Source organism: Balaenoptera acutorostrata, chromosome 18, assembly GCF_949987535.1.
Source record: "Balaenoptera acutorostrata chromosome 18, mBalAcu1.1, whole genome shotgun sequence".
In the NCBI taxonomy this organism is placed as follows: domain Eukaryota; kingdom Metazoa; phylum Chordata; class Mammalia; order Artiodactyla; family Balaenopteridae; genus Balaenoptera; species Balaenoptera acutorostrata.
The window spans coordinates 50329596-50357224 of record NC_080081.1 but is presented as its reverse complement, the minus strand read 5'-3'; the positions used below and the strand labels follow the sequence as shown (position 1 = coordinate 50357224).

The 27629-nt window shown below is 32.7% G+C and overlaps 1 protein-coding gene across 2 annotated transcripts in view; it reads left to right on the top strand.

Moving 5' to 3' along the window:
* The window catches only part of PCDH17 (protocadherin 17), a 104588-nt gene that overhangs the window by 29290 nt on the left and 47669 nt on the right, over positions 1 to 27629 (top strand). Inside the window, exons 2-3 of one of the 2 annotated variants that reach the window (XM_007186774.3) lie at positions 5668 to 5726; positions 5860 to 6032. In XM_007186774.3, the coding sequence (XP_007186836.2) occupies positions 5668 to 5726; positions 5860 to 6032 (232 nt within the window). The remainder of the gene's footprint in view (positions 1 to 5667; positions 5727 to 5859; positions 6033 to 27629) is intronic. The other variant, XM_057532513.1, reaches the window with a different exon arrangement.

The window sequence follows — 27629 nt, the reverse complement described above, 5'->3', positions numbered from 1 at the left end:
ATCCTCAGTGTATATGAGATGTAGATGATCACCTTATATATATATATATGTTTGTAATTACTTTTTATTAGCATCCAGTAAAATGAACCTTTTTTGGAATGTAGAGTTCTGTGGTTTTTGTTTTTTGTTATTTTTTTTCATATATAGCTTCATGAAGCTAATACCACAATCAGGACAGTTCTATCACCGTAAAAAGCTTCCTCATGCTATATCTCTATAGTCAACCTTAACCCCTGGCATCCACTGATGTATTCTTTGTTATAATAATTTTTGCTTTTTTGAGAAATCTTATAAATGGAATCATACACTGCAATTTTTTTGAGACTGGCTTCTTTCACTCAACATAATGCTTCTGAGATTCATCCAAGTTGTTGCACCAGTAGTTCATTATTTTATTGTTAAATAGTTTTTCACTGTATGTATGTACCACAGTCTATCTGTTCACCTATTGAAAGATATCTGGGATGATTCCAATTTTGGCAAAGAGATCTCTTGAAATATTCATGTACAAATCTCTGTGTGATTATAGTCTTCATTTATTTAAGGTAAATACCAAATTATTGGGTTAATTTTGGTCTTTTTTTTTTTTTTTTTTCTTATGAATGATACTTTTGGTATCATGTCTAAGAACTCTGCCTAACATTAGGTCACATAGATTTTCTGCAGGGTTTTCTTATAAAGTTTTATAGTTTTATGTTTTTCATTTAGATCTATGGTCAATTTTGAATTTTTAAGTTTTTGTTTTGTTTTGTTTTTATAAAGTGTTCATTTCTGTTGAATTGCCAAGGTTCATTTCTATTGAATTGCCTTCTGCAACTTTGTCAAAAATTAGTTGGCCATATTTCTGTGGGCTTCTGAACAGTCTCTCCTGTCCCACTGATCTATGTGTCTTTTCCACTGACAATACTACACTGTCTTGATTTATGTAGCTTCATAGTAATTCTTTAAATAGGGTAGTGTGATTCCTTCAAATTTAATCTTTTTCAGAATTATTTTGGCTATTACAGTTCTTTCTGTTTTAAGTTCTAGAGTCCTCTTGTCTATAGCTATAGAAAATCATGCAGTGAATATGAATGGAATTATGTTGCATGTATAGATTATTTGAGGAACATTGATGTCTTTACCATGTTGAATTTTTTAAATCCATAAACATGATATACCTCTCCATTTATTTAGGCCTTCTTTGATTTATTCCATCAGTTTCTGTAATGTTCAGTATACAGATTCTGTACTTATTTTTTTTAATTATCTATTTGCTTAAGTATTTGACTTTTAGGGACATATTATAGATGTATTGCTTTGGATATTTAAGTTTCCAACTAGTTCATTGTTAGTGTATAGAAATATGATTGATTTGTGTGTGGTGACCTTGAACATGGCAACATTGCTTAACTTATTTACTCAGTCTGAGTTTTATTTGTTTGTTTTTGTTTGTCTTGATTCCTTCTTATTTTCTGTTTGAACAATACTATTATCTGAGAATACAACATTGTGAAAAAAATTTTTCCTCCTTTTCCAATTTGTATGTCCTTCATTTACTTTTCTTGCCTTATTGAACATATTAGGACTTTCAGTGCAGTGGTGAATAGAAGTGGTGAAGCTTTCAGTCTTTCAAGAGTGATGCTGCTTATACTATTTTTTGATAGATGCTCTTTATTCAGTTGAAGAAGTTTCCTTCTATTCCTATTTGCTGAGAATTTTTATCATTAATAGATGTTGAGTTTTGTCAAATGCTGGATATATTTTAAATTTTTCTACTTTTACTATTCTAAGAGTAAAAAAATCTATTTTGACTCTTTTTGCTATCCATTTTCAGATCAACTTCTCTAGATACATGTAAGTGGTCATGTCAAATTAATCTACTTCCACAAATAGAGCTTTCCCAATTTCAGGCAACGTGGTTCAGCTTCAGTAGGTGCTTTCTTCTGGTCTTTTTCAGAGACACTCATTTTTAAAATCATGATGTTTTTAGAGTCCTAATAGATGAGCAAGTAGTAGAAGATGGCACATCTTAGGAATAGTTTGTTATTGACTACTGCTGATAAAAATTATGATTTCACGTATCATTTATAAATTTACTACAATTTTCTGAGTACTAGAAGAGAAGGCATAAAGATAAATAATCAAAGAAACCATTCATATCATACAGACTTTATCCACTTTGTGTGTTTGTTTACTTGATTACTTGTTTATTTGTTTATGTTCTCTGAACAAAGGAAAGAATATCTAAATTTTTATCTTCATCCAAAATATAACAAAAAAAAAAAATCAAGCTAGGAGAGCCATTCAGTTTTATAAGTTAGTTCAGATTTAAGTGATCATTATGAGCAAATGATCATTTAAAAAACAGCAAAACATTTGTCTTTTTATTTCTGAGTGAAATAGATTAAAAAGATTATCCTATCCTACAGTTTATTTCAAAGTGTCTGCTTTAGAAATTTTTTGTGACTAGCCATCAATTCCAGGGATCCATTTTTTTAAATAATAAACAAATGATATGTTTTAAAAATAAAAGTTAATAGTTCCTGTGTTCGGGCTTCCCTGGTGGCGCAGTGGTTGAGAATCTGCCTGCTAATGCAGGGGACACGGGTTCGAGCCCTGGTCTGGGAAGATCCCACATGCCACGGAGCAGCTGGGCCCGTGAGCCACAATTGCTGAGCCTGCGCGTCTGGAGCCTGTGCCCCGCGACGGGAGGGGCCGCGATAGAGAGAGGCCCGCGCACCGCGATGAAGAGTGGCCCCCGCTTGCCACAACTGGAGAAAGCCCTCGCACGAACCGAAGACCCAACACAGCCAAAAATAAATAAATAAATAAATAAATAAATAAATAAATAAATAAGAAAATCCTTTAAAAAAAAAAAAAAATAGTTCCTGTGTTCAAGTTGTGTTTGAAGGGAAAACATTCTAATTTTATCCTTGTATGGAAAAGGATAAAATTTTCAAGAGTTATAAATATCTTAATTACCCTGCTGAGACCTAAAAATCTACAAGTGTCCGACCTCAAATTTTACTTTCTTTCTAGACTTAATGGTTAAGAATTATAAATGTACAAGATAGAATTTGATTTTTAGAATACAGTATTGGAAAATAGCTGAAAGCCCTTATATTTCTAAATTAAATGATGCTGTAATACATTCAGCTTTTTTGTCTATTTTTTGTTTGTTTTTCTATGTAAATACTGTTATTTCATTTCAGATTATTTGAAATGAGTTTTCAGACATCCTTGGAGCCTGGATAATGAAACTGTTATTTTCTATATTAAAACCAGTGTGGTTTTTATAGTGAATTAGTCATATGTTTATTAAAGGCCAAATGGTTATTTCATTATGGTAATTATAAACAGACACAGCCTCTCACATTCTTACCTATTTTAATGGATGAATGCTGGCAGACATTATTAATAAACTCTTGATACTCTGCTACTGATTAAGTTGCAGACTTCTCAAATTATACCTTGTGAAATTGTATAATAATAAACCAACTTTCTTTAGCCTTTTTTTACCACCCTCCACCCTCATTTCTCCTCCTTTGTATATCCTTTTGTTTTTCTCTTCCTCCTCTCTTTCTATTTTTCCCTTGCCTTTCTCCCTGCCTTTCTTTCCTTTCCAAAATTCTTCTTTTCTAACTTCCTATTGTTTTTCTGCTTTCATCAGAACAATATTTGGTAGCATTACCATCGCCCAGTGCTCATCAAACACACTGATACATAGATAGAAACATACATAGACACGTGTGCACACACACTCACATATAATTTAAAGCAGCTCTTCACTCAATAGGAACTTAAAGTATCTTATTTTATAAGAACTGCCTAGAAATTTGATATTATGCAAACATTTTTAGATACTGTCCCTATTAGGACAAGGGAAGAAAAGTTTTCCCAGTCGGTCTCCCTGTGTCTAACTGAATAGGGATCCACATCCTATGAGGTCCCACCTAATCAAAGCCATTAAAATCACAAGATTACTTATAATAGCCCTTATATTTTCTAACTAGAGTTTACACTTTCACTTTACATTTTGCTCTCTCCTTAATACCCTGGATTCTGTTTTTCTGAAGTGTTCTAAGATACTCAGGCTTAGCTTTTAACTGACAGCAATAATGAGTTGATGCATGTTTTTGACCAATTCAAAAAAAATGAACTAGTAAGTAATTTTAGTTTTTAAAATTGGCAAAACTCTTTTGCAAACATTTTTGCTTTTGGTGTTGGTTTCCATTATTACTTTTACTAGAAGATAAAGTTATACTTAAAGATAGATAGTTTGTTATGGAAACAATTAAGGTGCTTCACAGAATCTGGAAATTAGTAAAAACACGTTAATAAAAAAGTCTGCTACCAACTCCTAGTTAAAGTGGGTTAGAAGTGAGAAATTAATCTACCTTGTTTACCTTCATCTTTGCATTTATTTTGACAAAGGTCATTTGAACAACAGCAAGTAAAGATTATTGATTAAGAAATTTGTGAGGGTTTTTCCTTTCCTCCAACTTATAAAAGACAGTGAAACTTAGATAGTAGTTTAAGCTATTCCTTTTAACATGTTTTATCCAATAATAGTTTAAAAAGCGAAATAATTTAAATTATTACATGGGATAAAAAAAAGAGTTCTGTTAGTTTAAATTAGCCTTATTTATAAGGAAAATACATACTGCTCTACATTAAACCTTACCTTGGTCCCTCTGCTTCATGAATTGCATGCTCCTGTGTCACTGATAGTTGCATGCTGGATGATCTTGTAGGAACCCATAGCTGCTTCAGAGCACAATGGTGTGATATGAAGTGAGGCAGAAAACAGGAGAACCTTTGTCGCTGAGTCAGCTGCAAGAAGAAGTAACGTGTATGAATGTACAGTATAGGGAAACCTATGAAAGATCTACTCTCTTTCTCGCAAAAGACTCTGTTCTACGGTACAAGGAGAATTCAGTTCTATTTGGCAGACCTCCACATCAGTTTGGAAGCAGCAAAAACAAACACAAAAACAAGCCTCGTTTCTCAGTGTCTTTACTCCCAATGTTTTAAGTAACATTTTAATTCTTATTTTTCTTTCACTTTGTTTTTAATAACCAGGAAGTAACACCCCTTTCCCTTTTATTGAGTACAATTTCCATAGTAGGGATGAAGATAAGGATGTACTACAGAGATGAGTCTGACCATAGGCGCCATGTCTGTATTTGTTACTGGTAAAATTTGAAGGAAAGGTCTTATATCCCTTAATTGAGGAGTTGATGACTTTAAATGATGTTATATCAAGAAGGGCAAAGAATCCCAGCAGATGATGTAATTATGCTTAAAAATGAGTATTATTAAATAATTCACGCTTTTAATATAGAGAAATTAGGTCATTTTTCCACTCCTCCCACAAATATTCAATCTTGATATCTAAGTAATGAAACAGCACAGACAGTGTTATCCATCCTGGTACTAACGGAGAATGCCAGTTATGACAGGCTCATTGTTTACTTTAACAGGTAATTTGTGGACCGGAATCATTTAATTGTTCTGAGTACATAATTACATGTCAGCAATTTCCAATTTAATTAAAATGTACAAATTTGAAGATTAAGGGAATTTTTGAATTATTAATCATTTTTCCACTAGGAAATCTTGTTGCTCTGCAGGAGATTTGTCCAGTGTACAACTATACGTATTTTTTTTCCTTCTCTTTCGCAGACAGACAATTTTCCCGCAGAGCCCAATTACATGGGCAGCAGGCAGCAGTTTGTTCAAAGGTAAGGCCTATTAAATAACTTTCTCAGCTTCCCCATTTGCATTCATGTCAAAATTGCTTTGCTAGAGATTACACTTCAGATTCAAACTCGTAGAGACAACACTTTCTCTTCTTTTTCTTTATATGTATTTCAGTAGCTCCACGTTTAAGGACCCAGAAAGAGCCAGCCTGAGAGACAGTGGGCACGGGGACAGTGATCAGGCTGACAGTGACCAAGACACTAACAAAGGCTCCTGCTGTGACATGTCTGTTAGGGAGGCACTCAAGATGAAAACTACTTCAACTAAAAGCCAGCCACTTGAACAAGGTGAGTGAAGTCTTCCAATGCTTACAAAGTGTAAAGCTTAAGCCATCATTAGAAACCTCATAGTACAAGAGTTGTAGTTTATCACCTTGGAATGGACCATTGACGATATAGCAAAAGAAGCAGCAAATTCTGAGGTTGCCCCAGACAAAAAGCAATTATTCAATACCTCAGTAACCACAGAAAAAGGAAGGCCATGGATTTTGGTCTGTAATCTTCCTAAGATGAGAACTTGGCCAAAGTCACTAGATTGTACTTATCTTTATGAACATTTTCCAGCCTTTGCTATTTTGCATTTTATTAAAGGAATATATAGCATATGTTAGCTAGATATGCACATTTTAATATACTAATATACAGATTAAGATGAATAAATTCAACGCTTTTAGGTGAAATGAAAACTCAATTGGAACTGTATAGCTCTTATCAGTGTTGGTGTATTTTTAGTGTGGATTTTAGCTTCAAGATAGTTTTTCAAGAGTCAAATAATAGCTAAGCCAGAGTTCTGGCTCCTTTTGATTTATGTCTAAGTCTTTCTGGATATCAAATAAACATGAACTTGTTTACCCTGATAGAGTTAAAAAAGAAATACTTCTTCATAAATACATATTTTTTTTTCTAAAAGTCTATATTAAATTTATTAGTTTGATATGCCTTTTTAAATTAATTTTGATATTTTTATTGTTTCAAACACAATAGAATATTTACTAATGATTTACCCAAAGAGAATTAAGCTACTCTTAAGTGTGAGACTTAGATGTTGTGAATAAGCTTTTTTTATGTCCAATTATAAGAAATGAAAAGAACTGTTGTATAAATTGAATTTCAGAATTACAAATGCATATTATATTAGTTAATATTAGTTTTCAAAATATTAATAGTATTTAAATATGTTTAATATTTATTTAAGTTTTTATGAGAGACTACATTTAAGCCATATGGACATATTCATTTATTCTTCTAAGTCATTTAATGATTGGTGATTCATAGAAAATAAATTTTTGCCTCTAGTGCAGTCAGTCCTATCACATATACATCAGCAGATAGAATGCTTTTTAATTTCTCTATTCATGTTGAAATTTGAGTTCAAACACGCACACACATACATTCAATACAGAAATAAATTCATATATATATACATATATATAAAAGTTTCTGCACTAAATATAAGTATGCTGGCTTTATTTTAAGGATAACCTCACAAAAGCCTTCTTTTCTAAGTAATAAGTGTCAGATATGTCTTAGCAACTTTTTGCGTAACAATGCAATATTGTTTTAAAAATTATTTTAAACAAAAGCTATTTGAATACTTATCTAATATTCACAGTTCCTGCACATCTGAATGTTTACTTGAAGTGACTTAAGTGGTCTTGATGGATTTGACTATGCAATATTATAATATATGAATATTTTAGGCACATTTTAAGTAATGGGTTGTTGGATCTTGATATGTGAATGCATAGCCTAACAGACTAATCTATGTATGTGATAAAGTGATTTACAGGTAATTCACTGGCCACTATTTGTAAAGCTGCATAGAGTAAGTAAAGAGTTTGCATTTATTGTCCTATCTTCATGAGAAACTTTGTTAATTAAAAAAGCCTGCTTCTCACTATTAACTTTTTAATTCCTTTCCATCCACTGACTGAGCAATGTATTTGATAGGAATGAAAAAAGACCCCTATAGAGAAGTGAAATATATGTCTGAAAATGTAGTTTATACTGAAAAGCTGTTTTTTTCCTATTTTGATATCAAAAAGTAATATCATAGAAAGGTGGCTATTGTTCTTAAAAGAAAATGTGGTCAACACATATTTTAATTAATATTACACATAAAATAATGGCTAGTCTATGTGTGAGAATGCCAATAGATATATCTCCTGTAAAACAAGTAGTTTCCACATATCCTTATTAACAAACATGAGAAAGTTATGAATCTGAAAGCCATACTTAGAAGGTAATCTCTGAATTTATAGGAGAGAGACTGACTTCTACTTTAAAACATGATTTTGAAGGAGTATTTCATTGATTGATCGACAGATTTGATTCATTAATTCATTTATTTAATAAATATCTATTAAATGCTTTCAATATGTAAGGAAAGTTAGATTCTTCAAGAACATCAAAAATAAATTTGACATGAAGCCTGCCTTCAAGAAACTGTATGTAACTAGTTGAGGTGGGAGACCTTTCTCTGTTTGGCTCTCTCTCTCATATATCCTCTCTCATCTACCTTTATCTGCCATCTATCTCCCTATCTACCTCCAATCTGTCTTTCTCTCTCCATCATCTAGATAATCTTTTTGTCTCCCTCCATCCCTCTCTCTCTCTCTCTCTCTCTCTTTCTTTCTCTTTCTTCTATGTATATTATGCATACATCTATCTATCTACCTATCTAGATTCAGAGGAGGAGACTAGTATTTATTGAGTTTTTACTACTTACCATAAACTGTGCCAACTTCATTTCAACATTAGCATATTTAACCTGCAAACTCTAAAACAGTTATCATTTTTATCTTACATGTAAGAAAACTGAGCTTATGGGAAATTTACTAACCTGCCAAGCAGGTTGGAATTTTATCTTAGGTCTAGATATGACCAAAATTTGTGTCTCTTCTGTACAACTTTATCTCCAAATGGGAGAATTTGCTCAAATATACTTTCTGATTCATTGCTATGACTAGCTATCAAATAAACATCGAAGGGTAAGTTAAAACTTGAGTTCATGTATGCGAACCTTGAGGGAAAACATCAAAATAGGTTATATGCATTGAATTATTCAGTGGTTAAAACATAATATCCTATTTAGTTTTCACTGCACTTATAGATAGGTGACTACTGTTACTCTCACATTTAATAGTTCTTAAGAAATTTTCTCAGTGTTCTGTGCTGTAAGTAGTGAAGTCAGCATTTGAAATAAAATAGCATGCCTTCAGGGTCTGCCCTCTTAACCAACACTTTATACTATTCACATAATGAATGGTTTACTCAGAAAAAAAAATAATAATAATAAGTGTTTGAAGAAGCAATCAGCCATTGTCTTGGTCAATGTCCTCTGTTAATTTATTTGAAAAGCATCATGATAGCCAATGCCAAATTAGTTTAATGCACACCTACAAAGAATAATTTTCTTTACAGATGAAAGAAGATGACAGCCATATTCAAACAATTATCTCATGTCCAAGTTTCATATGTTAAACCCTAATTTTTAATGCCTTTAAAAATCTCCTAAAAAACAAAAATAAATTTCCTTTAAAACAAAGGCTAAACAAAAAGAAACCTGTTTATCAGTCTTTTGCTTGTCCTAAAAACTTATAGTAGTACCTTAATAGTTTTCAATTAAAAACTCAGTAGCATAATTATATTTTATATTTTTATATTAGTTTAGTTGGCTTCTTTCCCTGTTTAAATTATCTCTATTAAGAAAAATAATGTTCTATTTCTAAATTAAAATACTTCTTTAACTTAGAAATTAAAATCAATTTAAAAATAGTCTTCATATTTTCAATGGAACTTTCTATGCTAATAATAATTTTCCTTTGCAAATAACTTAGTCCATTTGAGATTTTATTTTATTAGCTTAATTTTTACTGTTTTTCTTCTCTTTTGTGCTGTTAGATTTTTTCCATTTATTCTGTTCCTGATATTTGTGTATTTTTGCTACCATCAGTTTAAGCATCCCAAATATACAGCACTAGTATGTGTTGCCCATTGTTTTAGAAAAAAATATTTGAAAGGATTCAGTAGTTAAGTGAAGGTGTGATGTAGTGCACTACAGCTGAAGATAACTTTAAGGATTTTATGTTAATAAAACCTATAATAGAAAGAGGTTATTTTAGCTTCTCTTAGTGTGATTTAAAAAAATCTCAAAGAATGTACTTAGTTTATTTTCTATTTGAGTTCAATTTTGTTCTCTGCCTCTCTGTTTGTCAATTAGATTTTTCCCTATACATTCCCCATCAAGTATTAAAGGTAGGTAGGTAGGTTAGTGGGTAGATAGAGAGAGAGAGAGGGATAGAGGGAGATAATAGGTAAAACAATCCATATGTTTTGGAGTGTGTATGGTGCCATAGTAGCAAATTCCTTAGAAAGGTATATATATATATATATATATATATATATATATATATATATATATATATATATTATATAATATATTATATTATATAATATATATATATTTCTATTTAATATGTCATTATTTATCAGAAAATGACACAGAAAATTGACCAAAATACATTTTATCTTATTCTGCTGATTTTATATTTTGGAATGGCAAAAACTAATTTATATCAAGAACTAATAAAAATAAATAATGTTACTTCTGTAAAGAATAGTCACATACAGTTTTATGAAGAACAAAACTCTTTCAAAAGTTTTTGCGGGTAACTTACTCTTTATACCTCAGAATACTATTTATACTTTGACTTCTTTATTTCTATCCATCAGAAGCCCTGTAGAGTATTTTGATTGTTAGCAATAAGTGTTTTGTTTTTCTTTTAAAAGACGTAATAAGCTTTCCCCAAAATTCAGTAGTCTCTGTTGATTCCCAAATAATAAATGTGCAGTCTTTATAAATGCTGACTGGCAATTTTCTGAGCTTGTTATTGATAGCTGAGTGACTGTTCTCAATTTTCCAAGGATAACCAGTCTTCTGATATCTTTATAATTAACTGAAACCAAGCCTTTGAATTGAACTCTGAAGCTAGTGGAGTAGCATTGTACATCGTGAGTACTGACGGCCTGTGCTAGAGATTGCAGTGGAAGCATCATCAACACAGGATGTAATGCCCCGTGGGGGCCAGATGTTGGTCCCTTCCCTGGTGACTGGATTCCAGGACATTTCTGAGCCTCAGGAGTTGCTCCAATCAAATTATTTTTCATTTCTCATCTTATTTAATTGCCTTATAATTTATTTTATTCTATTCAATTCTGTGCCTACCCCGTTCTCTCTACTGCTAGAAAAATCTGACTTCTTAAATTACATTCTGGGTTCAAAACATTTCACAATGGAATCCCTGATTAAAATCTAATAAAATATAATCAATAGAAAGTTGAGAATAATGGAAATAACAAATAAGCTAGGTTTGCTCCAGTGAATTCAGTTTTAAAACTAAATTGCATTCTTAAGGGTTACCTTCCCTCTTCCCAGAGGACTAGAAGACTACAAAAACTAAAGCTAAAGAATTGTTTTTTTGCTGTCGTTCCTTTTTTTCTTTAAGTCAGTGTTTGAATTTTGCTTGTGGGCTCCATATTCAAAATAGGATTAGGCTAGTTGGAACAACTTTATTATTTGTTATAGGATCTCAGAGTTTGTCAAGGCTCTGAGCCCCACTTCTTCTAATTTTCCTCCCTAATTCACTGCATAATGACTGCAATTTCACCATATTTCTAATTATGTCTGGAAAGGAAACAGTTTAATGTTTGTACAACCTATACTTTACCATGAAGGAGATATTTATGAAAGCAGTAGTAGGGAAATGGGAGAATGGAAGTTGAGGTCCTTGTCCACGGAAGTGAGGGTAGAGCCATACGTTCAGGATTTGGGAGGAGGTTATTGAGACAGAGGGTTGGGATGCTGAAGACAAACTTGACCTACCTTGCAATTTCCCCTAGAACTGACCCTGAATAGAAAAGTACTAGCGTAGTACTTTTATATTCTCAAGCTTCTGTTCTGTTTTCTCTTCTGCATTATGGTTACTGCAGTCTGAACCTTCCAATCAAGCAGTGTCTTTTCCCAGGCCTACCCATAACAGGCAACAGCAAATCCACTTCTGCGGAAGCAAGAACATGAAGGTGGTGACTGTGTCCATCCTCTCAGCAGCCATCTGGCGATCTCTGAAAATAATTTTTTAAAGAAATGTTGCTATAAACTTATTAATAGGAAATTTGTCTTAGGAAGGAAATGGAAAATTACCACCATATATTGGGGGTGGGAAGGAACTTTGAATATTTAATGCCAGAGAGGAATCATTTACAAATTTTTAGAGGCACTGCTGCTTTATGATTTACATACGTGGTATTTAAGAAATTGTATTATTTGCCAATAATTCATATTATTTTCAAGTCCTGTAAGTTCTTATTAGGCTGCATCTATCCAAGAGCAGGGTAATATCAATTTTATCACCTTCCTGTGCTATCTTTTAGGGCCTTCCCAATTCATCTGGCCTTACATTTTACTAGACAAAATATTTCTCAAACTGTGAGCAGTTTCACTTTGTTTTTGCTTACAAGGCTTTGCAACCGTCCCATAGTTCACCTAACTTTAAAAGTTTCAATGACATCTCTTTTTCTCGTGTGCAAACATCTGCTTCCAGAATCCAGCATCTGGTATCATGAAAATAGATTTTATCACCCTCACATTTGTTGCTCATCGTAAAGCCTCTCTAACAAGTGTTGCATGATTTACTATAGACTCACTGTGATTTTGAGATTCTCTTGCTTTTAGTAAGCACAGCAATGCCTTTTCCTGAAACATTCCGATTGGGAAATGTTGGAACAGTATTTCCCAAACTTTTGACACTCATTTTGCCTTATACTTGGGGCAGGGGAACCCTCCCCAGCCTTAGAATTACACACTCTCTCAAATATTACCAAACAACCAGAGGATTTTACTTTTTGTATTTTTTTATAATATAAATAATGACAATTTTTTTCATTTTTATAAATAAAATTCTATACTAATATTACATACATTTTTATGAAAGCAGGAGTGTGTCCATAAATTCTAAAAATATAAAATAGTTATCATCTCATCTGTTAATTAAGAACTGTAAGAAAATAATGTTATTAGGTCTAAAACTTCTCCCAGCAATTTCCTGTTATTTCACTTTAATAGCATGTCTAATATTGCAGGTTCTCTATTCTTTTGAAAGCCATATTACAAAACATTAGGGTAAGAATCCTTGAAGTATAATTCCCATATTGTGTAGATAAGAAAACAGATTAAGTGATTTCCATAGGGTCTTCAAGTTAGTGACAGAGGTAGCACTAGTTCCAGGTTTATAATTTTCTGTCTAGAGCCCTTTCCATCCTTCTGTGTAATTTCTGTGACACATTAATAGAGACCTCGAAGTCTCTGAACAGGTACTTCAGATTTGTTGCCGCACTTCTTTTCCTTATTAATTTGAAGATGTCAACTGCCAAGCTTCAGAGCTTCATTCTTGATTCTTTCATATATATTGAATAAATATTTCACATATTCATTTATTTAATATATATTGAATAAAAGCTCCAAAAGGTCAATTAAATGTATCATTCCAGAAGTTAGACACTGACACTACTGGATTATTTGTCACTAAGCACTGGGATGTAAATATTTCTTCAATCTGGACACAGCACCTATACCTCTGCTACCTGTGGGTCCTTGATACTTTCTTAGAGTGCTGAGGAATGGTGGTGCCAAGAGAGATTTTTCAGTCATTCATTCATTTATTCAATCACTTAATTTTTCTTCTAATAAGTGACTGTGCCCGGTATACAAAGATGCACTAAAGCACAGGCTGGGTCCTCAAGAAGCTCACACTGTATTAAGTGAGTTTGACATACAAACCATGAGTTTTGTGCAGTGAGAGAGAGATATGTCCTGAGTATTAATGGAGTCAGGAGAATGGAAACCTGGCCCAGATTTGGAGGCTCAAAGAACATTCCTGGAGAAGAACACATCTGAGCTGACTCTTCAAAAAATGTTTGGCTTACTTGGCAGAGTGAAGTTGGGAGAGGGAAGATGATGGGCACTCTCAGAAACATAGGTGAAAGGAAGCAGTGCATGGCAAGCTGTTGTTAGAGGCACGTGAGTAGTGATGTGAGAGAGTGGGCAGGTAGAGACTGGGGAGGTAAGTAGAAGCCCAATGATGGGACCACTGAGAGGCAGCCCTTGGAGGTTCAGGAGGTGGCAGTTCAAACTTTCATTTTAAAGGGATGATTTTTATGACAAGGTCTTGGGAGATGGGAATACAATTAGGAAGCTGGGCAAGTAATACATGGCAAGGCAAAATGAGGCCTAGAGTGGTGAAGAGGTAGTAGGAATGGAACAAAGTGAAAGATTAAAAACGTGTTTTAGTACACACCACTACTTTTATGATTCTAATGAATTGCTTAGAAAAAAATCATTTGATGCCCAAGTAAATGGAATAGCACTTGAATTATTTAATGCATTTTAATGCATTTAAGTAAGTTTTTATGTAATATATACCACATATATTAAATTAACACATAAATATTTGAAAATTTTAGCATTTTCTCTAAATGACCAATGCTTATTTCTATATAGGAATCGATTTAATAAAGAAATTTACCATTCAAGGATGCTGGGGAAAAAACAAACAAACAAGCACAAAACTTCAGTTAACCAGATCTTTGAGAAAACTTTCAGAAAGCAGTAAGGTAGTATAAAACTTGCTGTGATAAACATTAGGATTGTGATTTGGATAACTGAGTTCAGTTTACTAAATGGTAAAAACAGGGTGAGGTCATCATGGGGAAAGCATTTGGGAAGTAAAAAGAGTTTAGATGAGTAACAGAAGAGCCAACTGAAAGTTAGTTTTATAATGGAAGGAGAGGTGGGGGGTATAAGCATAGAAGCCATTGATATGGGATCATATTTAAAGTAAACTGATAACAGGGGTTATTGGGAGAAAAGAGAATAGAGTACAGGACAGAATCCTTCAGAACACAACAGTAAGAAGTTGGAAAGGAGAAAAGTTCAACAATTGTTCAAACTGCATGAAACATAATCAGTATGTTGTGTGACAATCCAAAATCTGGAGACCATCTAGATGAAGTATTTGACTGAAGCCAAGAGTTTTTAGATTTCATTTCCAGACAACATAATTGAGAGCCAAATTAAATCAATTCATTAAGTCAATCTGGACAACTCTGTTTTTATTTAAAACAAAATGATACTGAGCTTGGTTCTGTTTTATGGTTCACAAACTAGTTCTGAGGACAGTCCCAAATATGTAATCTGGCATCACTGGCATTAAATGTATGACTTCCAGATCTCACTACTTCAAAAAAAGGAACATTTACTTGGAATCATATTTTTTGTTTCAAATAAATCTATTTATTTTTGGTTGCATTGGGTCTTCGTTGCTGTACGCGGGCTTTCTCTAGTTGCGGTGAGAAGGGGCTACCCTTTGTTGCGGTGAGCGGGCTTCTCATTGCATTGACTTCTCTTGTTGTGGAGCATGGGCTCTAGGTGTGTGGGCTTCAGTAGTTGTGGCTCGCGGGCTCTAGAGCACAGGCTCAGTAGTTGTGTCACATGGGTTTAGTTACTCCGCGGCATGTGGGATCTTCCCGGACCAGGGCTCGAACCCGTGTCCCCTGCATTGGCAGGTGGATTCTTAACCACTGCACCACCAGGAAAGTTCAGCAATGTGATTTTCATTGGTGAATTGCAGTGCAAATTATTTCCTCTTATGTTAAAACTCTTTTTTATGAATAAGAGAAAGAAAGGGGGGAAAAGTAGCTAAAGAAGGTGGTATTACAGATGGAAAATGCTTTAATTATTCAAGGTAGCTGAGTATCAATATACTAAGGTAAATGATCCACCTAGAGGAATTATTGAAGGATTGGATGAGATAGATGTTATTCCAGTATAATGGGGATGCTAGCTTTAAGGTAAAGATAAACTTTTTCTGTAAAGGAAAGAAAGGAGAAATAAATTTGAAAAGATAAATAGTGATGTGGAGGCAAAGGGAAAATAATTGTAGGTGATTCTGATCTTCTCTATAAAATGGAAAGCAAATTTCATCAATCTCATTATTTCACAAAAAACACATATTATATAAATGACATTCAGATTCGCGAAAAGCCAGAGGAGCTCATACAATTGCCAAGATAATCTATTGCAAGATGAACACCTGTAAAAAACAGATACGGCTATTATTTCATATTTATATTTGTTAAAAAAATAAGAAATAGGAACATATAATGTATCAAACCAAATACATTAACATATTTAAATTAACTCCTCTTTTACTTTTCAATTTTATAGCTCCCAAGGAGCCTTTAAAACTGATGTTTTGATGTGTAGGCCTATAGTATAGATGTTTTCTAGAATTAAAATTTTTTCAGATTTTAGAAAGGTGATGTATTGCATATACCATGTATTATGTAACATCCCCACTGGGAGCTGTACCAGTACTCACAATGAAACACATGATCAGTTTTGTAGTGAAAAGTCTAAATATTCACATTAAATGGAATAAATGAATAATATAGATAGCCCATGTCAGTTCAAGTCAATTTTACCACCGAATGAGTAGCAAAATAACTTCCAGACCTGAAACTTTTTTGGATTTCAAAATGGACAAGAAATTTAAATTTTTCACTTAATTTGCATATTGGAGCTTCTCCTTCCTTAAATTCTTGACAGTTAGTTATACTGATGATGATCCCAGTAGTAACATGATGAAAAAAAATTATCTACCAACAAGAGAAATGATTTAATCTAGTTTCCTATTAAGTCATAATAGAAATCTGCAGTGGGGGATGTCTTAAATCAAATATAGACAAAAATATTCTATCACCCCTGTAATCATTTTAATGTGATAAATATTTACTTCTGGAAGATCACTCAAATGTTTCATCCTGGAACATTTAAATGTTTAATCATGTCATAAGAACATTTTGAGTAGTACTTTTAGGATTTGCAGACAGGTAACAAATGCACTCCCACCTCTGATACAGGGTATATTTTTGAAACAAAATATATATTTCATGGAGATTGATTCATCTGCCCTGGATTTTATTTTCTTTGAGGTTTTGAATATTCATACTGAGGGATGAAATTTTGTTTCATTTTTGTCCCAGGCCATTTCCTTCCTAATTTTAATTACTATGTTTATTACATAATGTCCTTTATATAGACATCTGACCTTTTTCCCCTCCAGGCTAACATTTTTAAAGATATTTAAAAGAAGGATGGCAAGAAAACTTCAGAAAATTTTAATACATGCAGAATGACTTCCTGATGTACATAGGTATTACTCCACACTGTTAGAAAACAATAGAAAGTACTTTGAATCTTAAGTAAATATATGTGATAATTTTTTTTTTACTCATGGAGTGTATTGTGACTCTTGCTCAGGAGTGACTCTCATTACCATTAAAATAGGAATAAATTAATTCAGTGCATATTATTTCAGTACCTATGTATATGACTCTGCCTTCAAGGTGTTTGGTTTTTGAAACTGTCATTCCTCTATCCATCTAGCTATAGTTCCATTTGTTAAATACTGTAATATATGTAATAAATAAAAATAAAATTCTGGTAGAGAAATGAATAAAGAATTACTTCATAAATTAGATGTGCCTTTAATAGGGTCTTGAAGGTAGAGTAGGACTTACAGGACACAGATGAATTGAGTATTTGAAGCTGGGATAATAGCATGATCCAAGATCATGCTAGAGATATGACAAGTCATAGCATGATCCAGGAGTGACAAAAAAGTATGGATATTTTTATTGGAGTATGACGTGTAGAGTTATAATGGAGAGAAATTGGACCAAATAAATGGACTAGGGTCAGATTATGAAATACCTTAAATGCCATACTAAGAAGTTTGAATCTGATTATATAGACCATTAAAAAACTTTATTTTGAGTAGAGTTAACTGATCAGAATTTTGTTTTAGAAGATTCAATTAATAATATACCAGAGGAGCACTGGAAATCAAAGGAGCCCAACGGCCAAGACTGATCATTCATCAAATTTCAAAAGGGCAGTGGCATGTTTAATATTTTCTAATTTTTGTATATTATAATGTAATTTAATTGCTGAGCCCAAGAGTTTTTATTGAAATCATTCTGAGCAATAAATGTAACTCAAAAGAAAGATTACTCAGTTCAAAGTACCATCTATTTGTATTTGTCAAGTATGATCAATGTTGATTTTTCTCTTTCATTTTTATTTACAGCAGAGCTGAAAACCCTACCTTAAATATGAATCCTAATGAAACCCTTAAAAGATTATAAATATATAACAAACTGTGTGGAATCATTCAATCGGATAACAAAAGAACAGCTAATAGTTACAGGCAATTAAAAAGAAAAAAAAAAATTGAACAGCTACTTTATGTCAAGTACCGCACCAAGCACCTTTAAACAAGTTTGTCCTCATGGCAAGCTGAGGAGATGGCTGTTATCTTTAATAGATGAAAAATCTGAGCATAAAAAACTGATGTAACTTGCCCGTAGTCTAGGCCCTCAGTGGTGTAGCAGTTGTCTGCCTGATGCCATGACTGTGCTCTCTTCATTCTAGTTCCATTTCCTTATTTACAGTCTTCAATACCACTGTGCAAAGGAGAGTTCACAGGGAAGTTATACTAATATTTCTAAATTGAAAGTAGGGTTGAAATTAGAGTTGAATGTGATTATTTATGCCTAAGTGAATAGAGTTATGAACAGTTCTTCAGTACCATATATAGTCATCTCATTGCCATTATTTTATTATTATTATCTTTGTGACTTCCTCTGCAGCAGTATCTAATACTGAGACTATTGTTTTTTGATCCTTATATAGATGATTTGCCTTTACCCCAAATAACCTTTATTTCATTACTACATATTGTGCAGTTAACCTAGGCACTGGACAGAAGGCACAAAACTTGCCATGCTAACATGTTGATACCAATTGGAAAATACTTTAATTTCTATATACTTCTAAAAGTCACCTTCATATGTGAGGGTCATTTTATTAAAGTGTAATCACTGTTAAACACAGAAGAGAACAAGATAGTTCTAGATATATGTTCTATCTCCCCATTCATTTCCATTAAGTTTGATAAAAAGGTACTTTTGCTATTTTTGAGTAATAAATAAAATACATTTTGTTTTTTAAATGCTGTCTGTATTAAGCTCTAATATTAGTTTACTTTTAAACCTATGACAGACTACTTAGAGTTATGTTATATACACAAATTTAATCCCACTTTATTCATAATCTACATTTTGTAATACACTGTAGTCCATATGTATTCTTAAGAAATGTCACAGTTCTCCAAGTATTTGATCAAAGTTTTTGTTCAATTAAAATGGAGCAAAAAAAAAAACTTGAAAATATTCCATTTAACTCATTTTTTTCCACCCTAAAACTGCCAACATATTTTTTTTTCTACTTTCTCAAGCCCTCCCAACCAGCCTTTCTAATTCCAGTTATTGGTACCACCATCTACCTAGTCACTCCAGTCAGAAACAAAGGAACTCCTCTTATTTCCCTTCTCTTCCTCATCCCAGCATGTGCCATTAAGTCCTATTGTTACCACGAGCCAAGTCTACTTCTTTGGTTCACCTCTAATGTATTCCCCCATCAGAGGTTACCTCTTTTTCACACCACCATACCTTCTCAGGAGAGGTGGTCACCTGCTTCCCTTGCTGCCTTGTTTGAGATGTAAGTTCAAACATTTCACTTCAATTAAAACTCTTTAATGGCTTCCACAGAGTACTTGAAAAAAAAATAAATTAGACTTTTAACCTTGACCAGTAAACCCTCCCCTTTTGTCACTCTCCTACTAGCACACTATACACCAGCCATGGAAGTCTTCTTGCAGTTTCTTCTTTTCTTACTCAAGAAAGAGGTTTCTAGTGTGGAAAGCTTTCTTTGCATTAACTTGTCTCCCTCAGGAATCTGCATGCTCCATGTGCGATGGAGATACTTTCATTCTCCAATGTATTCCCAATGTTTGGTTTAAAAAAAAGGGTTATCAAGGATTAAAACTACAGATTAAGAAGAAGATTTTAGGGAACTTGAAGTCATTGGATAAATGTTAAAGGATTTTGATCTGATAAATAACATGATATTGAATTAATCTTTAGAGAAGCCAGTTCTACTATAGTTAGAAACAAATCCAACAGTTAATGACTTCCAGTAATTGAATTATGCACATTTAAATTGAATCATCTCATTTACCATGCACAATTTTAAATAATTTTATAAGATAGGCATTGCCATTTCCATTTTGAACAGAAGAAATGACCAATCTAAGGTCATCGAACTTTTATGTGGCCGAGCCAAAATTTTAGCCTAGGGATCTGACTCTAATTTCATTGGTCTTTTCATTTTTTCACAGTAGCAATGGCCACATGAGAAGTAACAAAGTTGTAACCGGTCTAAGTGATAGTGAAAATAAGAGGGAGTCATTGGGATGAAAATATTTGGAGAATAAACATCTTAACATCTGGGTAAGGAGTAAGAGACAGTCATCAAATTTTTCAATGTTAAAAACTTCCATCAAGTCTTAACAATATGGTTGGGCTATTTAATAGTATTGGCTGGCTAAAGCAGTGTGCAAAGTACATGGTGCAATAGGAATGGGTGAAAAGAGAACTGAAAAAAGTGAGTACAATCTATTTGAAACATATGATTGCTGTATTTGAAATATGTGACTGCAGGCACTCAAAATATACTGTAATATTGAGGGAAAGATGGGTAAATTTGGGTTAGTTTTTGAGTGTCCATTATTAATATCGTACTATATATACAAAAATTAGAGCAAGTAGATAAACTGACATGTTAAGGAAGATAGTAAAGCAAATTGCTACTTTGAAACACAGGAGATAAATCAGTAAAATGAAAGCTTATCTTGTGAGTAAATTCAACAACAGAACCTTAGATGAGGCAGGTAAAGATTCCACAGGGCTCAGAAGTGTCCTTCATATTATTGGGCCCAGAGTTACATTTGCAATAAAATAATTAGATTTGAATCCCAGCAAAGAGTGTTCATTTATTTGTGAAATACTGATACTGTTGGCCACATACATGTACTGATTTTTAAAATTGTCAATTTATATAAGTCCATCTAAAGTAATAGAGGTGTGATAAAAATAATAATGAAAATGAAAGCTTTGCCAAAAGTGATAATAGACAATACCGAGTAAAGGAATAACTGAAAGTACTCATACATTGAATAGTTACTAAAAAGAAGGATAAGTGTAGTACTTCAGGGCATGACGTGAGATCCCCTTGAGTTTATACTTTAAGAAGAACATATATTTAAAATAATAAAGATTAAAGAACCAACACTCCAGAAGCCAAAACTTTCCAGATTTCTTCCTTGAATTTTACTGAGAACACCAGTGCTATGTTTTTGCTCCCTCTTTTCTTCTATAGCATATTGAGATTAAAAAAAAAAACTAGGCTACATAAAACTCCAGAGGTTAGGAAATACATCTCCTACTAGATTTGTTTTTGTGAGACATAACTCTGACTTTCTATATTTTGATTATTAAATTTATTCTCTGTTTTATACCCGCACATATTTATATGAAAACGTACATGAGTTTATATATTTGTATATATATTTTCAAAATTTGAATGACAAAAGCTTAAATTTTTTTAAAATTACACTTAACCTATATCCACTAGAATATCATTAACTTCTCCAATGTATTGTAATTGTGCCTGGAAATTGCACCAGGTTACTAGAGACTTGTCCTTGAAATTACAAAATGTATCAACAATATATAATAATGCATTTTCACATAGATTTATTAGCACAAGATTATTCAAAACCCATTAACAACCTAATTATTTCTGTGTTCACATGACAATATTTTATTAACCATCATTTAAAAACTTTTGAATGTTGAAAAGAATAAAAGAAGCAGCTTTTTAAAAAGCCATAATCCAAGTTATTTGTTTTTAGGTTATGAGTAATATGTTCTTATGAATAGAGGTCACCTATTTCGCCTAATTTGCTTTTGGAATTGTGTTATGAATATAAATACGTACATTCATTTCAGTATATTTATTACTTACATATCATCAGTTCATTTGAACACTCGATACATTTGTTAATACCATCAATGTTTGAGTGATTTGCTATCATTTTCTTCAGATGTAACCACTTTTTCTCTGATATCAATTCAATAATGTTAAACTACTCAATTTTTCTTTAGTAATACAGCACAGTCATTAACTCTGTCTGGGGGAGAACATATGTGCCTCACAAATTACTTTAAAAAGAATTCAGATTTCTATTTTGATTCAGACATACTGAAATTCAAATGAGTCAATAGTATGTTGCCATATAAATCCTTATTAACATCTTCAAGGATAAGTAGATATGATAGATAGTAATTAGTATGTTTTCTATAATTTGCTTCTAATTTATTTAAGGGAGAGTAAAAGTAGTTTGTTCCCTTAGAACTGTTAAGCACCCCTTTATAATTGTGTTTATGCTCTTAATGTGCAATATCTATTAAAAATATTTGACAAGGTAGAAAAATCTAACTAGTAATAATTATACTGATATATAAAGCATTACTGATGATTCAAAGTGGCATATATTTTTTCTATCCTCTTAAATATAGTTTACATGAAAGGATTCAATATTTATTTGTGCCAGACATTGTACATGGCACTAGGGAAAGAAATTATTCACAAAACAAACCTATGGCTAGGGAAAGAAATTATTCACAAAACAGACCTAAGTCCTGATCTTTTGTTGTTTACCTCAGTAGATGTTTGTGTTATTCAAAGCTCTTGGAACATCTAATTTCACTTTTTGTTAATGAAGCATACAAACAAAAGTGTTTTGTTAGTCTGATAACACACCTTAGATCTACCATATGAAAATAAATGAATATGTGAAAGTAAATTTTAAAAATTAGGTGAGATAAAAATGTACCTTATCTACAGCTGTGGAAGTTGTAGGATGTAATTTTTATTCCCTTCAAACAGATAAAAATATTGAGGAATGATATCCTGCATGGAATCCTTGAACAGAAAAATGACATGAGCTAAAAACTAAGGAAATGTGAATAAAGTATGGGCTTTATTGTATCAATATTGGTTCATTAATTGTGACAAATGTACTATATGAATGTAAGATGTTAAAAATAGGCCAGCTGGGTGTGAGATATAGGGAACTCTCTGTAGTGTCTTCTCAATTTTTCTGTAAATCTAAAACTGATCAAAGTTTTGAAGTTTATTTTAAAAATTAATAACTTTGGAAGAAAAAAATTGAGGATACCAAATTGTGCAGAACTTTAGATGTTAACTCAAGTATTTGAGCATTTTTAATGATCAGTAGGAAGCCAAATATGTGGGCAGGAGCCTAACGTAATTAATGTAGCCATTTAGGGACACCTTTTTCTACGACTGCACAAATTGTAGGAAGGGAGCGGTGGCTTCCAGGAGACCAATCTGATTCAGTAATTTCCCTATAGAGTGATAAAGGCAGAATTCATGTGGTGGTCAGTGTGAATGGAAAGATAAAGATTTGACACACTACAAATAAGTAATTAACAGTATTTGGCAGTTTATTGGATATGAAACCTATCAGAGAAACAAAGTCTGGGTGATTTAGAGGAGCGATGTATAATAATAATAATCTATAATAATCTATAATAAACTGAATATAGAATAAGAAAGTAATATGTAGTTTAGACTTAGAAACTACAGTTGCTGGTGTTGTATTAGATAGGGTAAAAGAAGATATATTTGAGTTCCCAAGGTTAAAGGAAAGTTTAATCATTTCCTCCAGGAATGTCTTATGGCTAAATAATCTGAAATCTCTTGAGCAACGAACAAGGAATGTTTGGAGGTTTTGAGCACAGAATGTCACTGTGGTCTGTTTCACAACTTTTTTTTTGTCATGATAATGATTGTGCTTTTATTTTAAATGTTAACATTTTCTCAAAAGCACATAGTGAACCGTAACCTCTTAATGGATAAACTAAGAATTAGGAGTAAAATAGGAAAATTTCCAGCTGCCAGATATCTCTTAATCAGTAATCTCTATTATGTATTCAGAATATTAATTAATGGTTATAATAGAAGTCTAAGCATGGCACATTGCTCCAATTCCAAATTCATTTGACAAAATGAAAATTTAGGTGGTTAACTTTTATTTTATTCTCATTTACATTTCTACCCTTGAACATTAAAGGTAATTTTATGTTCTGTATTTCATAAGTGGCAAATAAATTACTTCTGAAACTTTTACAGAAGGGTAAATGGTTGGAATTATCAAATTTGAAAGTGACCCACAAAACACCAGTAATGACTTGAGAGGGAGCACTGAAACATATTCCCATTGTGTGGAACGGTCCCCTTGATGTCAGTGGAGGTTCCTAGAATGTTTTTGTAGGCCTTTTGAAGTCTTCAAATTAGAAATAACTGTTTGATTAAACACAATCTCAATTGGATTTAAATTTGCATTTTATAGACTTGACTGACTCTTTAGGGTCATTCTTATTGAAAGAAACCAACTCTTCATTAACAAAAATTCTAAAATTGTTTCATCGAAAGAATAGGTATGCAGTAGCTCTCTGGGTCGGGGAGGGGGCTCACATTCATTGTTGATGTGTATTGTGCTTTTCATTTGGATTCAGTAAAGTGTGACATAATTTTATGATTAAAATGGATAAAAAATGTATACATTTGACTGCTAATTTGACCATGAATACCTGAAAAGAATAATGGGATTTTTGTCCACACAAGAGGAGGGGTTACAGACTCTCTTGTGAGGCACTGTTCCCTTATATACCACCATTAGTATGTCTAAGCCTGAATCTGTGGAGGGAACTCCCTCAGGGGAGGGAATCCTGGAGCATGATAAATTATTTTCCCTAATCAGGTTAAATATAATCAGGATGGTTAGAATCCCGTGAGAGTATTTGGTCAGGATATGCTGTGTAGAGAGAGATTGTTCATTTAGATCACTTAGAGTGCAGTGGGGTACAGACAGCTTTGGAAATTTTTCCTCTGCTGAAAAAGCTTAGTCCATTCACTCCTCGACCCCCTTTCCATTTTCTCCGAAATCTTTAGAGGTTGTGGGCTTCTCTTTTTGCACAGTTAGGTAATTAGTGCATTTTTTTTTCTCTTTTTTTAAAATTTATTTTTTATTGAAGTATAGTTGATTTACAATGTTGTGTTTAATTTCTGCTGTACAGCAAAGTGATTCAGTTATACATATATATGTATTTCATATTCTTTTCTATTATGGTTTATTATAGGATATTGAATATAGTTCCCTGTGCTATACAGTAGGACCTGTTGTTTATCAATTCTATATATATTAGTTTGAATCTGCTATTCCCAAACTTACAATCCATCCCTCCCCCACTCCCCCTCCTTCTTAGCAACCAAGTCTTTTCTCTATGTCTGTGAGTCTGCTTCTGTTTCATAAATAAGTTCATTTTTGTCATATTTTAGATTCCACATATAAGTAATATCATATGGTGTTTGCCTTTTTCTGTCTGACTTATTTCACTTAGTATGATAATCTCTAGTTCCATCCATGTTGCTGCAAATGGCATTATTTCATTCTTTTTTATGGCTGAGTAGTATTCCATTGTATATATGTACCACATCATCTTTATCCATTTATCTGTCAATGGACATTTAGGTTGCTTCCATGTCTTGGCTATTGTAAATAGTACTGCTATGAACATAGGGGTGCATGTATCTTTTTGAATTATGGTTTTGTCTGGATATATGCCCAGGAGTGGGATTGCAGGATCATATGGGGATTAGAGTTCTCTTCTACATTTTCACAGGGCAGGGACCAGGGTGAGGTCAGTGAGTCAGTTGCCTGAGGCATAGAATTCAAGGGGGCATCAAAATTCTCAGGAATCCAGGTAAACTATATTCGAATGGAATACTCTTCAAAAATCAAAATTCAATGCACAAACCATGATGAACAAAATATCAAAATTTTAGAGGTCAATGCCATGCTGAGGCATCTTAGAGCCTGAGGCTAAAGGAAAAAATGTTCTCCTTTTAATAGACACAAACTCATCAGTAGTATTTTCAAAATATACCTTTTACTTATTTCAATTTTTATTGAGAGAATTACCATATTTGATCATTTCTCCTGTCCAAGGGATAATTTTGAATAATTTTGAATTAGCTTAAGCTGATGTAAAATTATAATAAATTAGGTTTGGGTATAAATAAAACACTTAAATTAAAAATAATATTGTGAATTTTAATAGACCAACTTTTCAATTTTTCATTATTTTTTCAACTACTTTAATGTTCTGGGAAAATTCACCATTTAAAAAATACACAAAATCGTGTTTATTGGGGTACACAAGTTTTCCTTTCCTTTTGCCTCAGGCTTCAATATGGTTCATATTGAATATGGCTGATACTGCTTTTTCACTTACTTAGTTCAGAATTTTATATTAGTTAACTATTCTTTTTTTCTGAATTTTATTTTATTTTTTCATACAGCAGGTTCTTATTAGTTATCTATTTTATATATATTAAGTAGTTAATGCATTTAAAAGTTCTTTGGGAAAAGTGTTTTTATACAAGTATAATAAAGTTTCCATTTTTGTACTAATCAACACATAATAACACAATATTTATTTATCTATTTTTTGGTCAGGGAAGAGCAAGGTTAGTGACCATTATATCTGAGGCTGATCTTTCTCTTTAATTCAAAATTTGCTTTTGATTTTTGCAAATACTACTGACATTTAATTATCGGTTACAGTTGCCTAAATATTTGCAGAAATGCTGTATATTATATAAAGTTGCTTTAATATATCATCAAATACACAGAAGACTTGAAACTTTCTACAACTTCATAATGGATGTTAGATCAGGAATCAGTACACTCAGTTCTAGTATTGGTTCAGTAGTAATACCAGTTGCATATCTGTGTCTTTGGCTCTGACCTTAACTTGCTGGTTCTTAAATGCCTTATCTATAAATGGAAGGACCAAACCAGATTATCTCTAATATACCTTACCACCCTATAATGTTCTATTATACACAGACATAAGGAAACTGAATTTTTTTGCCACTGTAAGACTGATTTTGCAGCCTCTACTTGAATTCTGATGATTATTTTCTCAGTATAGAAATACAATTAATTTTACATAGGTAATAGCAATAAGAATTCATTAGTGAGGGAATTTATTTGTACCGTCCCAAATTTTCATCAAACCTGTTGTTGCTAAATGATAAGGATGATGACATATTAATAAATATTTCTGAGCAATAAGGTTCATTTACGTAACACGTTTTTATTGAGTATCTATAATAAGCCAGGCACATTGTAGAAAGAGTAGACAGGAGTCCTCATGGAGAATATGGCTTTCTAGCCACCATGTGAAAAAAATGGGGCAGTAGAGTCATGAAGGAAATGAGGAAGTACAGCCAGGTAGCTCTCTGGAGAAGAGTCCAAGCAGAGAGAATGACCAGTGCAGTTCCTGCTAGTCTGGCGTATTGAATAAAAAGCACAAATCCAACACGGCTGGGGCAGAGGAGGTGAGATTGAGGCAAAGGAGGTGTCGGATAAGGAAGAGAGAATGTGGTAGATGGACAGTATTAGAACCATAATGGAGAGGACACAATTCCTGCTTATTTATCTTACTGATGATGCTTATGATCTGTTTATTGAAAGAATCATCAAAATAGGGTTCTCTTATAGTAAAATACAAAACTTTTGTGGGAATTATAGATTATAATCAAACTTGCCTGGAGATAACCTTTGTAAACATATTTGCATAGTTTCTCGTTAGGTGTCTTTGAATGTATCTATCTCTATTTCTGTCTATATCTGTATCTATACCTATATCCCTTAACACCTAGCAATATATATTGAACAAACCCCTGATCACTTAATTTCTTCAAAAGAA